Genomic DNA, 13,926 nt, shown 5'->3' on the forward strand with positions numbered 1-13,926 from the left:
CTCTCTCTCTCTCAACAGGAAGGGAGGAAGTGAAAACCCTAGAGGCTAAGCGACAATGTTCTGTGCAAGTAGGCGTCCTCTCTCTCTCTCTCTCTATACTGAGACGCTTCTTTGGAGCGTTTCATCTCTTCTCAGCTTCTTCCCTTTCGGATTTCAATTATTATATACCTTCCTCTTTTGTTTTTCTTTCGTGAGAACAAACAATCCGTTTTGCTTAAATCGTTCCTCTTTTGCGTTCCCCGTGCAGTTTCCGGTATCACGCCGGAGGAGCCCGTGATTTCGAAGAAATCCGGTCTCCTGTTCGAGAGACGATTGATCGAGCAGCATATTTCGGTATCTTTTTCCCCGATTTTCCTTTCTTTGAGGTTGTAGAGAAGGCGACCAAGTCTCAGTTTTTTATCCTTTTCTTTCTTTCTTTCTTTCTTTCTTTTTGTTTATGTCTTGGTTCTTTATGCAGGAGTATGGAAAGTGTCCGGTTACTGGAGAGCCTCTCACTATGGAGGACATTGTTTCCGTGAAGACTAATAAGGCGATCCTTTTGGCAATGCTTGATTTTTCTCTTGTTATACTGATCTGTTTCTAATCGGATTTAGCTTTGTTTACGAAATTGGTCGTTGTGAATGTACGCAATGCGCAGGCGGTCAAGCCCAGGCCTGTTCAAGCTGCAAGCATTCCGGGGATGCTCGGTTTGTTCCAGAACGTATGCATATTTGAACCGCCCTCTTCTCCGTTCCATACTGTTTTTGTCGATTTCACAAACATGCCTATACAATGTTACTGTGGTATCTTGTTTATCTGATTTTCTTCAAGTGGTTATGGGTATCCAATTTGTTTCCTTTCAGCTTAGTGTTTGATTCATTCATCTATACGTACCTGCATCACATTGCCACCAGCTGGGTAGTGCGGAGCATTGCCTATTGTCCTTTTTTGTGCAGTTTGATCGTTTGCCTGATATCAGTGTTTATTTTAACTTGATGGGTTATGTCACTCCGAATTGGTTTTGTTGATATTTTGGGGGATTTCATATGTAGGCCGTAATAGTATTTATGTATGTGCTGCCATCCTTTTCTTGTTGCATTTCTTGTACAATTTGTAGCTTTATATATATATATATTTCATCTGTAGGTAGTGATGGTATTTATGTATGTGTTGCAATCCTCTTCTCATTGTGTTTCTTGTACAATTTGGAGCTTTATATTGTTTGGGATTGCATAACATCTCTCATATTGAAATAAGAGACAGCCAAGCCTTATCTTGAGCATGATTTTTTATCTCTCACTTGCCTAGTATTTGGTTAAAGATATATTGTCTTAGAATTTTCCACATAGTTCTAGTTACTTCTGAGTTCTGACACTCTTATGGGGATAAAAGTAATTGAGCATGTGATGATTACGAACATAGAGTATATAAATGGGTTTCCTTCTAAGTTCTAACCAAAGAGACCAATGTAGGACCAGTATTTCATACATCATAGTGTTAGATGTCACAGTGGTTTTGCTAGGTGCTCAAACTGCTCATTTCCAGGTGGGGCCAGACAAAGTGCATATAGAAGAGTAAAACCATGGATGCTCATGTATGTGTCAAATCTTGGCAACTGGTCAAGAATATATGCCAATTCAGCAACAATGTCATGAAGAACTCTTATTTTCATTATTATAGCTCATGATGTCACAGTGGTTTTAATTTCCATTATTTCAGCAACAATGTCATTACGAATATATGCTCATGATGTTTTAAATTTTTTTATTTCCATGCAATATTGTATGATGGGGATGTACTTCATATGTCTATTCAATTATTGGGAGGTGCATGACAAATATTATGTTATATTAGATATAATGGATAATTCTTTTCAACACTTCCATGTGTCGTTGTTGCATGCATTAACTGCCAACTTGATTTATGTGAAGAGTAGGATCATTCAAGGCAATGTACTGGAGTTAATCAGCTATTATTTACTTTCCAATTTTCCTCAGCTTTTGACTGAATGCTGCTGTGTTGATTTAGTATTTGCAATTCAACCTACTGTACACATATGATAAATCAATTTCTATGTTTGATACCACATTGAAGCTCCAAGCCAATGCCATGTACATCTATCATCCAAATAATTGTAATCCCCAAATCCTTCATTTGTAACCTTTCAGGAAGTCTTTAGTTCCGTGATAACTGAAAGTTTGCAATTCAACTGACGATACACATATAATAAATCAAAGTATTTTGCTATGGAATGGAAGCTCCAAGTCAATATTGTGTACATGGACCCTATAATATGTAATTGCTTTTGGAATATCCTTCCCATGGTCTGGACTAACTATTTTCATATATCCACTCTGTTGTGCAAGCAATCCTGGTTTTCTTCTTGCTTCAACCTGATGACTGCAACATTTATTTCCTGAAACAGCCCCATTATGATTATCGTTTGGCTCTTCTGCTGTTTTCCTAGGAATGGGATGCTCTAATGTTGTCTAATTTCGCATTGGAGCAGCAACTACATGCCTCAAGACAAGAACTAAGTCATGCATTATACCAGGTACTGAACCATTTTGGTTTCTTCCTATCTTGTTGTGTTTGTTCCCCTTTTTCCCCTCTTTTCTTTTTATCTGAAGATAAGATTGTGTGTGTGCTGAATTGATGATACAACCTTTTTATTTTTCTGCCTTAAAAAGAAAGCCTTAAAAAAAGTTTTCTGTTTCTTTAGCGATTTTCTTGAATCTCTTGCACTTATTGTAGAGCCCCATACGACTTTTTGTGTGCCTTTCTTTCAAAATTTTGCATGTTGAAATCAGTCCTGGTTATCTTGCTTTCATGGTTCAAATGATGTGTAACTCCAGTTTTGTACTAATTGGAGGTGATGGTATTTCCAACCTTACAGTATGGTTATACTTCTAATCCTGCATGAGAATGTGTTTTCTTCATGAAATTCATGAATGCCTACCTCAAGTTCATTGCATGATTGCACGGAAATAATGTGTAACTCCAGTTTTGTACTAATTGGAGGTGATGGTATTTCCAATGTTACAGGATGGTTATACTTCTAATCCTGCATGAGAATGTGTTTTCTTTATAAAATTCATGAATGCCTATCTCCTTTATTTCATTGCAAGATTCCATGGAAATGCCCTTAATCATGTTTGGATTTGGAACATGTAGATGCTATTCATGGACAAAGACATGAACTGAACTCTTAGTTCTTTTGTAAATATTAAATATTCAACGTTTTTTGACATTTGCAAGAAAAATTTCATGTTAATGCTAATTAGTCAGCCAATAAATCAGTTAACCTTTTTACAAGAAACAAATGTATAAATAAAGTGAATTAGCTTACAAGTGTAGGACTAATTATGTTCACTGTCTCAGCATGATGCTGCTTGTCGAGTCATAGCAAGACTGAAGAAGGAAAGGGATGAAGCAAAGGCTTTACTGGCTCAGGCAGAGAGACAGATCCCATTGGCAACATCTACTGGTATTTCGGTGAATGCTTCAGTTATTAGCAATGGTAAAAGAGGTATCATTATGTTCATATCCAAGAAAATGTCCTCTGTGATTGACATTTTATATCACAGCTCATGGAACCTGCTGTAACTCAACGCATGGAACATGTCATTGCAATATGCAGTTGCTGAAGATGAGGAGTTGGATTCAGGTGGAAAGAAAATTCGTCCTGGTATATCTGCAGAAATCATCGAGGAACTCACAGAGTGCAATGCATTGCTGTCAGGGCAACGGAAGAAGCGCCAGGTACTAGTGCTGACCTCAACTAGCTTTGAATTTGTTTGATTCACCTGCATCACCTTCTGCTTGTGCTACCACTTAGTTTTCACTCTTATTCTCTAGTCAGTTTTGAGAATCTAGAAGTTTTTGTGAGCTTTCATTTTATGGTTTATCATACATAGTTGAGGTCATTAATCATGCTCCTTTCTTCACTAGATTCCATCAACACTACCATCAAAAGAGTCATTGATGAGATACACTCAGATTTCTAGTCATCCACTGCACAAAACTAACAAGCCAGGAATACTATCTGCTGATATACATCCATCCAAAGTAAGTGTTCATGAGATCCACTACATTTCCATTGTGCTTTGATCACTGATATGCTTCATTGATATACACTGGATTTAAACTCCGAGGCCAAGGTAAGGATTAATTCTCAATTTCATTAGGGCACTCCTGTGGTTTCATTATTTATATTCCTCACTCCTTGTATGCTCTGTATTTGTGTCTTGGTAGGATGTCATTGCAACAGGAGGCGTTGACACAAATGCTGTAATTTTTGACCGATCATCGGGACAGATTCTCTCTACTCTTAGTGGGCATACCAAGAAGGTTTCTTGTAGTAATTGTTCCTTTTATCCTGGAAATAAGTACATTTAGGAGTATGTAGGTGACATTTGAATGTTACAAACCTTGAACCTGTGTTTATGTTTTGTATAAATGCTGGAGCTCATGATTGTTGGCCACATATTTAACGACCAAACCCTAGCCTTAATTTTTCCAGAAATTTTAATATCTGTGTCAGCTAATATTTGTTGTTTATTGCTTCCTCAGGTTACAAGTGTGAAATTTGTACCTCGAGATGAGCTGTTTATAACTGGTTCAGGTGATAAGGTATGTTAGAAGCGCATTCTGCTGTTTTGCACTAGCATGTCATTTCACTTGTTACCTAGAAGAGTTGAAGTGGTTGGTTTCTTAACATATGTAATATATAAACTTGTTAAAAACGAAAACATATCTATACTCATCTTCTTTTCCCTAAGGCAATAGCCAGCTATTTTCATGCCTCAATCTTGTTATTCTCTATGTGATTGAACCAAGTTTACTCAGTAGGATGATGACTTAAATCAAAGAGTTTTGCATGGTATCTATGTAACACGGACTCTTCTAACAGGGCACCGCACCCGCACCCAGGAGGGTGCGACACTTGGACACAACTTCCTTTGTGTTAGGTGAAGTCAACCACACTGAGGTCCATTTCTATCCAAAAGTAGATTCAGTTAATCCTAATCAAGTCCATTTTTGTCTATTATATATATATATACATAAATGCACACACATACACATAGTGTTAACTTAAAACTGTTTAAAATTATATATATATATATATATACCCTTCCCGGACCCAAGTTTTTTTAAAGTGCCGCATCGCCACATCCACACCCTCACCCGCACCCGCATCCACACCTATGTGACATAGCATGGTATCAGTTTTAAGAGCAAAATGCGAGCTTAAAACAGGAACAAATACCAAAAGAAAAGCTCAATGAACCAAAATTCTCTGTCATCTTCTCATGGTCAAAAGGTGGACTAAATCTTTACTGGCTAAGATTTTCTTCGCCAATAGTTACTGTAACTGATCAACCATGGTCTATCCATTTGAATCTCTTAGGCCTTATTACAAATTTATCTGGATTTTTTGTTATATCCTTTTTTTATTGGATAGATGACCTTATGTCTTGTTTTTATCTTTTATTTTCTTTTATATATATGTATATATATGTATGTAAAATCAGCAATCAGCACAACACACACACATATAGAGGAATGCATTCGTTAGGGCCCCTTTCATTAGTCCCTCATTAGGGCCCTTGAAAAATCATAGTTGTAGGTGTTCTTTGCTTGATTTGGACCAGTAGATGTGTTTCATAGTAAATCTGAAGAAACCAAAACCCCCTTTTCTTCAAAAAGTCAAAATGGAAAAAGTAAAAGTGGGGCAAAATTGTCCCTTGATAGGATAGTCGCTATTCAGCCAACTAGGTGGTCTAGCCTAGATGGTCAGGCTATGCATGACTAGGTACCTAGTTGGGACTTCGACTACAAAGTTGATAACATTATAATAGTTTCTTGACACTATCATTTGTAATTTTACAGTAAACTCAATATTAGGTGAGAAATTGAATTTCTGGTGTTTGCAGCCTATGAGAAACTCAATTTCTCACTGATAATGATAGGGGTTCATGGTTCATACCTGTTACGTTCCAAGTGGGGCCGGGATGAAACTGGGTTTGAAACTAGGCTCGGGTTAGGTCGGTCAAGTCAAAACAGGATCTAGGTCAAAAAAACAGGTTATGGAATTTCTAACAGACTTTAGTAAAAACGTGATTTCTCGTAATTGGCTGAACAAAAATGAATCAAATTTGGAGGGTAGACGGGGATACGTGGGGGAAGACACTGTAACAAACCAGTGTCAAACTCCACTCGGTTGGGGATTTATGAGTCCGTGATCGTACCGTAGGAAATCTTCCTGGGTTTGGTTTTCTGTTTTGATATGTTTCGGTAAACATAGTGGTTCTCCTAATTGGTTGGGATTTTAGGGCTAATTTTTGGATGGTAGGCTGGGGACATATGGATTGAGTTAGGGTTCAAATTTGAGAACCAAACTTGTTCTGAATAGGGAGATATGACCTAAGGAAGTCAGGATAAATTTTGCAAATCTCTGCATGCAGAATGTATTGGGTTAACTATATCTGATTTGGGTCAAGAAGGTCCAGAAGTGGGTTTTAGCCTAGATGAGGGTGGGTTCAACTTACCGAGGCCCAGGGGAGACGTCTTAGAGTACTGGGAAAGGTCTGGTCTGCACAGTTGGGGCTGAGGATGGCTTGGAACATCGGCACGAGCACGGACCGCTTGCGTGGGCCTTGGTACTACCTTGGTCCACTAAGTGGGCTTGACCACAAAGATCGAGCACACCCAAAAGTTGAGCCAAAAGAGTGGCTTGGCTAGAAGAAAGAGAGATCTAGGGGCTTAGGGGGTCAAGGTGATGAGGGCCTAGGGGCCAAGAGAGAGAGAGAGAGTAGACGAAAGCCTAGGGGTTCAAGTAGCGAGAGGGGGACAATTTTTTCATAATAGAATCTTTCTATTTCATTTCATATTGCATGTCATTTCCAGCACAAGGGAGCCTTTTTTATAGGCCAAAGGGAGCTCTATAATTGCCCAATATAAATAACAAGGAATATTAAAGCAATATTAAAACTAACTTGAAATTCCTAAGAGCCTTGTGAAACCCAAAGAGGCTTCTTAGAGTCTCAACTCTATTCTTAGATAAAACCTTTCTAGGGTTAGGATAACACCTAGGGTCTTCTTAAACACATTTGCACACTCATCTAGGCCACATTCAAGATAGTTGGGCTCTCCAAGGTGGACCTACGAAATTTCATTAATACCAAGAATTCCCCTATATGGATCGGACTTGGGCGGTTGGACCTTGTCTTGAAGGATCCAATCCACTTGATCCACTTCATGAAATGGATCTTGTTTTGAGTGGATGAACCTTGGTCTGGTAGATATGATCCATTGGGGTGCCTTGGTGAATATGGGTCTGTCATCGTTGCTTCGCTCCTCTCCTTGCTTCGCTCCTCTCCTTGCTTCGCTCCTCTCCTTGCTTCGCTCCAACCAACACCGAACTAGATTCGGTTCTTCTGGATATGTAGTATTCAATGGATCCTCTTCTAATGATTGGGGCATTGAACTTGGATCTAAGTTTGCAAAACTTGGATCCATGTTGAGATCTTGGGACAACGGATACGGATCGGGGGCTAAGTCCGCAGAATTTAGGACCTTATCAATAGCCTACAATCAGTATCTGAATATAAGTTTTAGTGACCAAGAGAGATCTTGGATCCATTCCCAAGTTGCTTGCTTTGCTTAAGGTTGCTTCTTACCTTCAAATGATGGATTTAAGAACCTTAACTGTTGTTGTATCAGTAAACTGACTTCTAGGTATCTTTTTCTTGCTACAAAGAGTTCTTGTTGCTGCCATTTTAAATCTCATTTTCGTTTCTAATCGCATCAACTATTGCATGACCATGCTCTTACACGGCATAGTGCCTCAATTTAGGAATCAGTTTTAGAACTGTGAGAAATTAGTGATGTATTATGTGCATCTAGTTTGAACTTAGGTTTTTTTTTATGGGCAAAGCAACTAGTTAAGTCATTTTGTTGTTATTGTCTATCATTGTTCAGAGCTTGGACATAAGTTTAATATTTATAATTGCTTTTGTTTCTTGCAGACAGTCCGTGTATGGAGAGAGTCTGAGAATGAGAACTATAATTGCCTGCACATCTTGAAGGATCATACAGCAGAGGTTTGTTCTATGTGACCTAATGTTATTGTTTCTTCTAACCTATCCCTTTTCATGTATATTGTTACCGTAGTCACAAATATCGTTCTCAGGAAAATCTCGGCAAGGGAAAATCTAATAAAATTTTAAAATTTTTGTTTTTTCTCAGGAAAATCTTGTATATATAAAATATAAATGTATGAATAAAATTGTAGAAAATTCCTAAAGCGGTTTCTTTATCACATTAATATTGTGATAACAATGCAATATTTTTAAAATACTGATTTTTTTGGTACTACATTGTATCACATTTTTTTCGGTATTGTGACTATGATTGTTAACATGTGGTTTATTCATTTCTTAAAAAAAAGAGTGAACATGTGAAGTTGGAGCTTGAAATATACACTTTATGATTAAAGTGCGTCTTGGTTTGACACATCGACTTGGTATCTTATACTTGTATCACTACTTTCTGAATGCACATTCTACTTGTACCCTTATGCATGTGTAAATGGTCATGCAAACACACATGCATAAGTTGACAAGAACCAGTAGAGTGCATGTTACAGTGCCAGATAGGTTTTATTATGGAGAATTGGTTAATACTCTGCAAGTGCTTGAAAACAAGAATTTCGAGGATGTATTGAATTTTTAATTACTTGATGTAGCTACTCTTTGGCAATCAAGAGAATTTCCACCATGTGAACTGTTACTTGATGCTATTTTAGATTTGTTTTTAGGGAAAATTGGGTCTTTTCATCCTAACCATGTAAGTCATCTATATCAAGAGAGTTAAGATGAAAATTGGTAGTAGTGATTTTTCTCTGAATCTTTCAAGCTGCTTCATGTGTATGCTATTTTCTAAGTCATCATTCAAAAATGCATTATTTTGTCATGTATGTAGATAATCTATTGTTGCACAAATAATGAACATTCTTATGGTTTCATTGAAACAGATATATCCAGAGACGGGCCTATTTTTTTTTATTTGAACACATTAGCTATAAGTGTCACATTTATCAATCAAATAATTGGCCCTTTTTGTTTTCTTAAATATTGTTTTAAACGAAACACTAAATGTAGACAGCTTTCCATATCTTATTATGAATTATTATGAATTGACACTGTAACATCAGTAAGTCGTTAGATTATCATGCCCTAGATGTTGATGTCATGATATTTTAAGATACCATAGTAGCGGATGCACAAGAACAGGTGTTCATAGATTTTTGGTAAAGATAACCAGGTAGTATAGATTTCCTTTTTTGTGTCTGCATCCAATTTATTCACCTGATTTTGGACATTTTGTGTACACTGTTGAGAAATCAGGACATTGCGGTTTCAATACCTTTATTTGACAGAAATGAGATTCATAGGTGGGTTAAAAGTAAAACTACTCCTTTTCCCTGCTGTCTTACCATCTGTCATCGCTTAGATAACTCTATTAAGGACTTAATAGTGCACTACCATGGAAGGCTACAATTAGGATGGCCTTGAATTTACTGTCGCTGCATTAACCATATCATTTGAAGCACTAGTCTTTCTCTTGTTGATGCCATTGTCTTAAGTGGTGCAAGGGTTGTTGGTGGTCAGTACCATTGCAAAGCCAAAACAATGTTTAGTCGCCATCAACCCTTAATTCTTTAATCGAGTGGACCTTATCTTAATGGAGAAGGTCTCTCTCTTCCCTTTGCAGGCACCTTCCGAAATGTTTTCCTTCTTCCAAATCACTATTGATTCCCATCCAGATTTTAGTTCCACTTCATTTTCACTTTGCTTATATTCCTATTCATGCTAAAATGACCGCAGCGATTTGTTTCTTGGCATTTCTCCCTCAATCCTAAAGATTGGGCCCTGTGGATAACCTGCAAGCAATTAACTATATTTTCTACCAGTCACTTCTCTTCCAGTGTTCATCTTCTTCAACCCACAAAGTCCCCCATGTTGGCGTGTGTATTCTGGGCCTTTTCAGTTTCCCTTCCAAATTAGTGGCGGGCATTGGGTGGGTGGCCTACAGTCGGGACGTGGCATAACCCATAAGTTTGGGGTTTGGGGCTGTTTTAGACCCTGAACCAGCCTGCACTAGGGTTGGGCAACAGGTCGAACAGCCCGGAAGTTTAGGTTTTGACCTTTGTATATAAATGGCAGCACTAATTTCCATCAGTTTTTATCCATGTTTCAAAAGTTTAACTTGGTTCCTTCTAATTTTGCCTTTTTAGTTGCATCTTTTGGCTCACTAGCCTCCTAATTTTTTATTGCCAGGTGCAAGCCGTAACTGTACATGCCACTCATAATTACTTTGTGACTGCTTCTATGGATGCTACATGGTGTTTCTATGATATAACTTCAGGAATATGCCTAGCACAAGTCCTAAAGGTCTCTCTCTATCTCTCTCTCTCAAGCATGCACATGTGCACATTCTAATTGATTGAGATGGTTATTGCAGGCTGATGATTCCACTGGTGAGGCAGGGTATACTTCTGCTGCTTTCCATCCTGATGGTCTCATCCTTGGAACCGGAACTTCAGGAGCTGCAGTCAGAATTTGGGATGTAAAAACTCAGGTATGTTTATTAGAAGTATACATCAATAATTGTTAAATTTTTCTGCTATTAACAGCAGTTATCTTCATGTATTTATATTTTCCCATTTATCCTTTTTTACATTGTTAACATGTAGACAAATGTTGCAACATTTGATGGCCATGTTGGGCCAGTGACTGCGATTTCTTTCTCAGAAAATGGGTACTTCCTTGCGGTATGCTTCGTGTTTCAAATTCTTGATTACAGACATTAAGTATTGCAATGCTTAGTGAAAATGTTCTTATTAGCACACAGGTATTGCAACTACAATAATGTCAAAAAATGAAGAATATGATGAAATCCTGATGAGTTTGACTTGTAATATCAGACTGCAGCAAGAGATGGCGTGAAACTTTGGGATCTGCGCAAATTAAGAAACTTTCGGTCCTTCAGCCCCTACGAGCCAAATACACCAACAAATTCTGGTTAGATTATTTCCACATGGTTATTCCCTGACAATCTACTAGTGTGCTACTACCTGCTGCTTTTGATTTCAACATTTAAAGACATTTTACTCGGATGTGAATTCAGAACCTATCTAATAATTATGAGCAATATTTTTTAAATATCATGTATCTTATCGTGATATTTGCAAAATCCAATATGATCCTGAAAAATCATATTAGCACTTAATTTTTTTTTTTATATTTTTTATATACTTCTTTGTGGTTTATATATTTATAAGTTTTTAATATTATATATGCCAATATTTTCTGAGGTCTTCATGGGAATAACAAAAATTTTTATCTATCGTGGATTTTTTCTTTGCCAAATAAATCATGATGCCCATATTTGTGGCATTTGATTGGAATCAAGTCCCAAGTCCATTTGATCTTCTTTCTGATCGGCAAGACAGGTGCAAGTCACAATGAAATTGGTTGTCCTTGGCATGCATGGACTAGCTGTTCTTTTCAATTTGCATGGACTGGTGTATATTTTTATTGTGGATTAAATATGCTTACATAACTCGTTCCCTTTGCAGTGGAATTTGACCACAGTGGTTCTTTCCTTGCAATAGCTGGTTCAGACACAAGGTCAGTCTTTTGCTGTCATAGAACGAAACCTTTGGTGTAATGTTAAACTTCCATGGTCTTATATTTCCAGAAAGGCACAGCATCTTCTTTATTTATGGTGAGGGTGATAAAACTATCCTATTATTGATGAGTGACTTTTGAATTACTGCAGGATCTATAATGTTGGTAGCGTCAAGCAGGAATGGGATTGTATCAATACTCTACCAGACCTGTCAGGAACAGGTCTCTCTCTCTCTCTCCGTGCACACGTGCATGTCCATGTGTGAAGCTCATGTTTGTTTTCTGGTTTGGCTGCAGAAAGAATTATGTCGGTCAAATTCGGTCCGGATGCAAAATACCTGTCTGTGGGAACCATGGACAGAAATCTTCGAATCTTTGGCTTGCCTGTTGCTGGAGCAGAAGAGTCATGAAGGCATACAAGCAACGTAATGCCTGTGTGCAAGGAGCAGAAGAGTCAGCTGCAACTATGTTTTCTCTGGGGCAACAGAATGTGGACGAAGAGAAACTGTTTGATTCGAAAGATTCTGGGCTTCTCTGCATATGGATATTTTTTCGTTTATTGTAATTTTTGTTGCCTTGGAGTTTACTGCGTTAAGCTTTTAATTAAAAAAATGAACAGCTGCTGAGAAAGCATTTTTGCTGTATCGTCCCCATGTAAAATTCTGTAAGGATCATCTTCAGTTTAAAATCTTATTGTAGTTTGACTCATCCAGATCCTGTTCGAACGTGTTTTTATTTATTTTTTATAAACATAAATAAAAACACATTTTATAAATAAGAACATTGCTTTTATTTGCCTTTTTAATGTCAAGTGTCTCTCGACCAACCAAGACAAAAGCTTAGGGCGGTTGTCATAATGGGATTCAGCCAAGGTCATTAGATGGGCAACTAAGGTTTGAACAGTGTAGGCGTCATACCTCTTGTGTAAGCTGAAGCCTAACATAACATATAGGCCCTCGGAGGAGGTTGCAGGCATTGTTGAGTTTGCGGGATCCGCGACCAACTTAGGTGTGCACTGGGACATGTCTGTTGGTATGCAAAGATGGTGGCAGTAGTGATCGGGTTTTACATGTTGAGACACCCGATTTTCAGGGATCCAATGCTGCTAGTGTGCCTAAATTGCTTCTGGTGGTTGCTTAGCTTGTTCGGTTGCATGATGTAAGATTACAGAATGGTAGCATTGATCAGTGGGGAAGAAGTGCATTAGAAATGATCTCAAAGAAAATGTCAGTTACATTGACAAGTTATAGTTGAAACTCTGTAGTAGCTTAGAGTGAAGTAATTATGAAGGTGGGTGGAAGCGGCAGTTGAGTGATTTACATTGACAACCTAAAACAAATTTGCCTAGAAAATCAAATGTAACCGCTGAATTCCAGGTTAAGAAAATATGAGAAGAGAAAAAAGGCATTCTGGGACTTTTGTTTTTGAGCTGAGTGCATATAATTGGTCTATTAGTGAAAATGGAGGGTTGCTTTTGAAATTTTCTAACAATTAAACATGCATTAATGAATTAATATTAAAATAGATGGTTTATAGCATTTCTTCAAGTTCTCGTGTACTATATGAAAAACTAGTTGGATACTTAAAAGTGCATTTTGCTTTTACGTGGAGAGATCAGAAAAGTTGTAGCAGCAGCATAAATAAATTTCTGCTACTGCAGGTATGGAGCACCTCCAACTTCTCTTTCGATGTCAATTTTTAGCTATCTAGCTAAAGTCTACATGTGATTTATGGATGCTTTGTAACAGCATCCTACAAGGAACATCCAAACAAAATCATCTCCAATCTATTTGACTTGGTAATTTGGCCATATGTTGCCTTCAATGTATATGCGCTTGCACATGCTCTACTACTACATTGAAATATCCGTTCACATTGCACTCAAGCCTTGTTTTTGTAACAAAGACTATGGTGGCAGTAAAATGTCGATAATACTATGTTTGGTAATGCCCGTTGTACTCGGTGCTTGTCTCTGAATTAAAGATGATGAACATGCAAGATTTAAATGCTTCAAGGAAGCAAGATAGCAGGAAGAAAACACTGCTTGTTTCATGGACATTGGCAAAATAAAACATCAAATCAGTTCTACAACCATCCTTTGTATATCTGATTCATCACAAACTACATATTTGTTGATAAATAATATGCTTAGTGTCATACACAACAAAGGAAGGCACTTGACAAACCATAGCACTACAATCATGTAAACTATTTGCAGAAGGCAACATTATGCACATTCATCACCTTTCTG

The 13,926-nt window shown here is 37.6% G+C and overlaps 1 protein-coding gene across 1 annotated transcript; it reads left to right on the forward strand.

The window, feature by feature from the left end:
• On the forward strand, positions 1–12,383 carry LOC149819280 (pre-mRNA-processing factor 19-like). Its single transcript, XM_089984008.1, has 18 exons — positions 1–68; positions 248–333; positions 458–529; positions 638–700; positions 2,447–2,533; positions 3,361–3,508; positions 3,620–3,741; positions 3,931–4,047; positions 4,234–4,329; positions 4,552–4,611; positions 8,010–8,084; positions 10,323–10,436; positions 10,507–10,623; positions 10,739–10,816; positions 10,970–11,066; positions 11,624–11,675; positions 11,827–11,897; positions 11,973–12,383. Exons 1-18 carry the CDS (start codon positions 56–58, stop codon positions 12,083–12,085), a joined length of 1,581 nt encoding a protein of 526 aa, XP_089840134.1. The 5' UTR covers positions 1–55; the 3' UTR covers positions 12,086–12,383.
• The last annotated feature ends 1,543 nt before the right edge of the window (positions 12,384–13,926 follow it).

Source organism: Nuphar pumila, chromosome 13 (assembly GCF_984573655.1).
Source record: "Nuphar pumila chromosome 13, dmNupPumi1.hap1.1, whole genome shotgun sequence".
Taxonomy (NCBI): Eukaryota; Viridiplantae; Streptophyta; class Magnoliopsida; order Nymphaeales; family Nymphaeaceae; genus Nuphar; species Nuphar pumila.

Coding starts and splice junctions, on each gene's coding strand:
- LOC149819280 (XM_089984008.1), top strand. Junction 530..637: donor TTTCCGTGAAGACTAATAAG/GCGATCCTTTTG, acceptor CGCAATGCGCAG/GCGGTCAAGCCCAGGCCTGT. Junction 11,676..11,826: donor ATAGCTGGTTCAGACACAAG/GTCAGTCTTTTG, acceptor GAATTACTGCAG/GATCTATAATGTTGGTAGCG.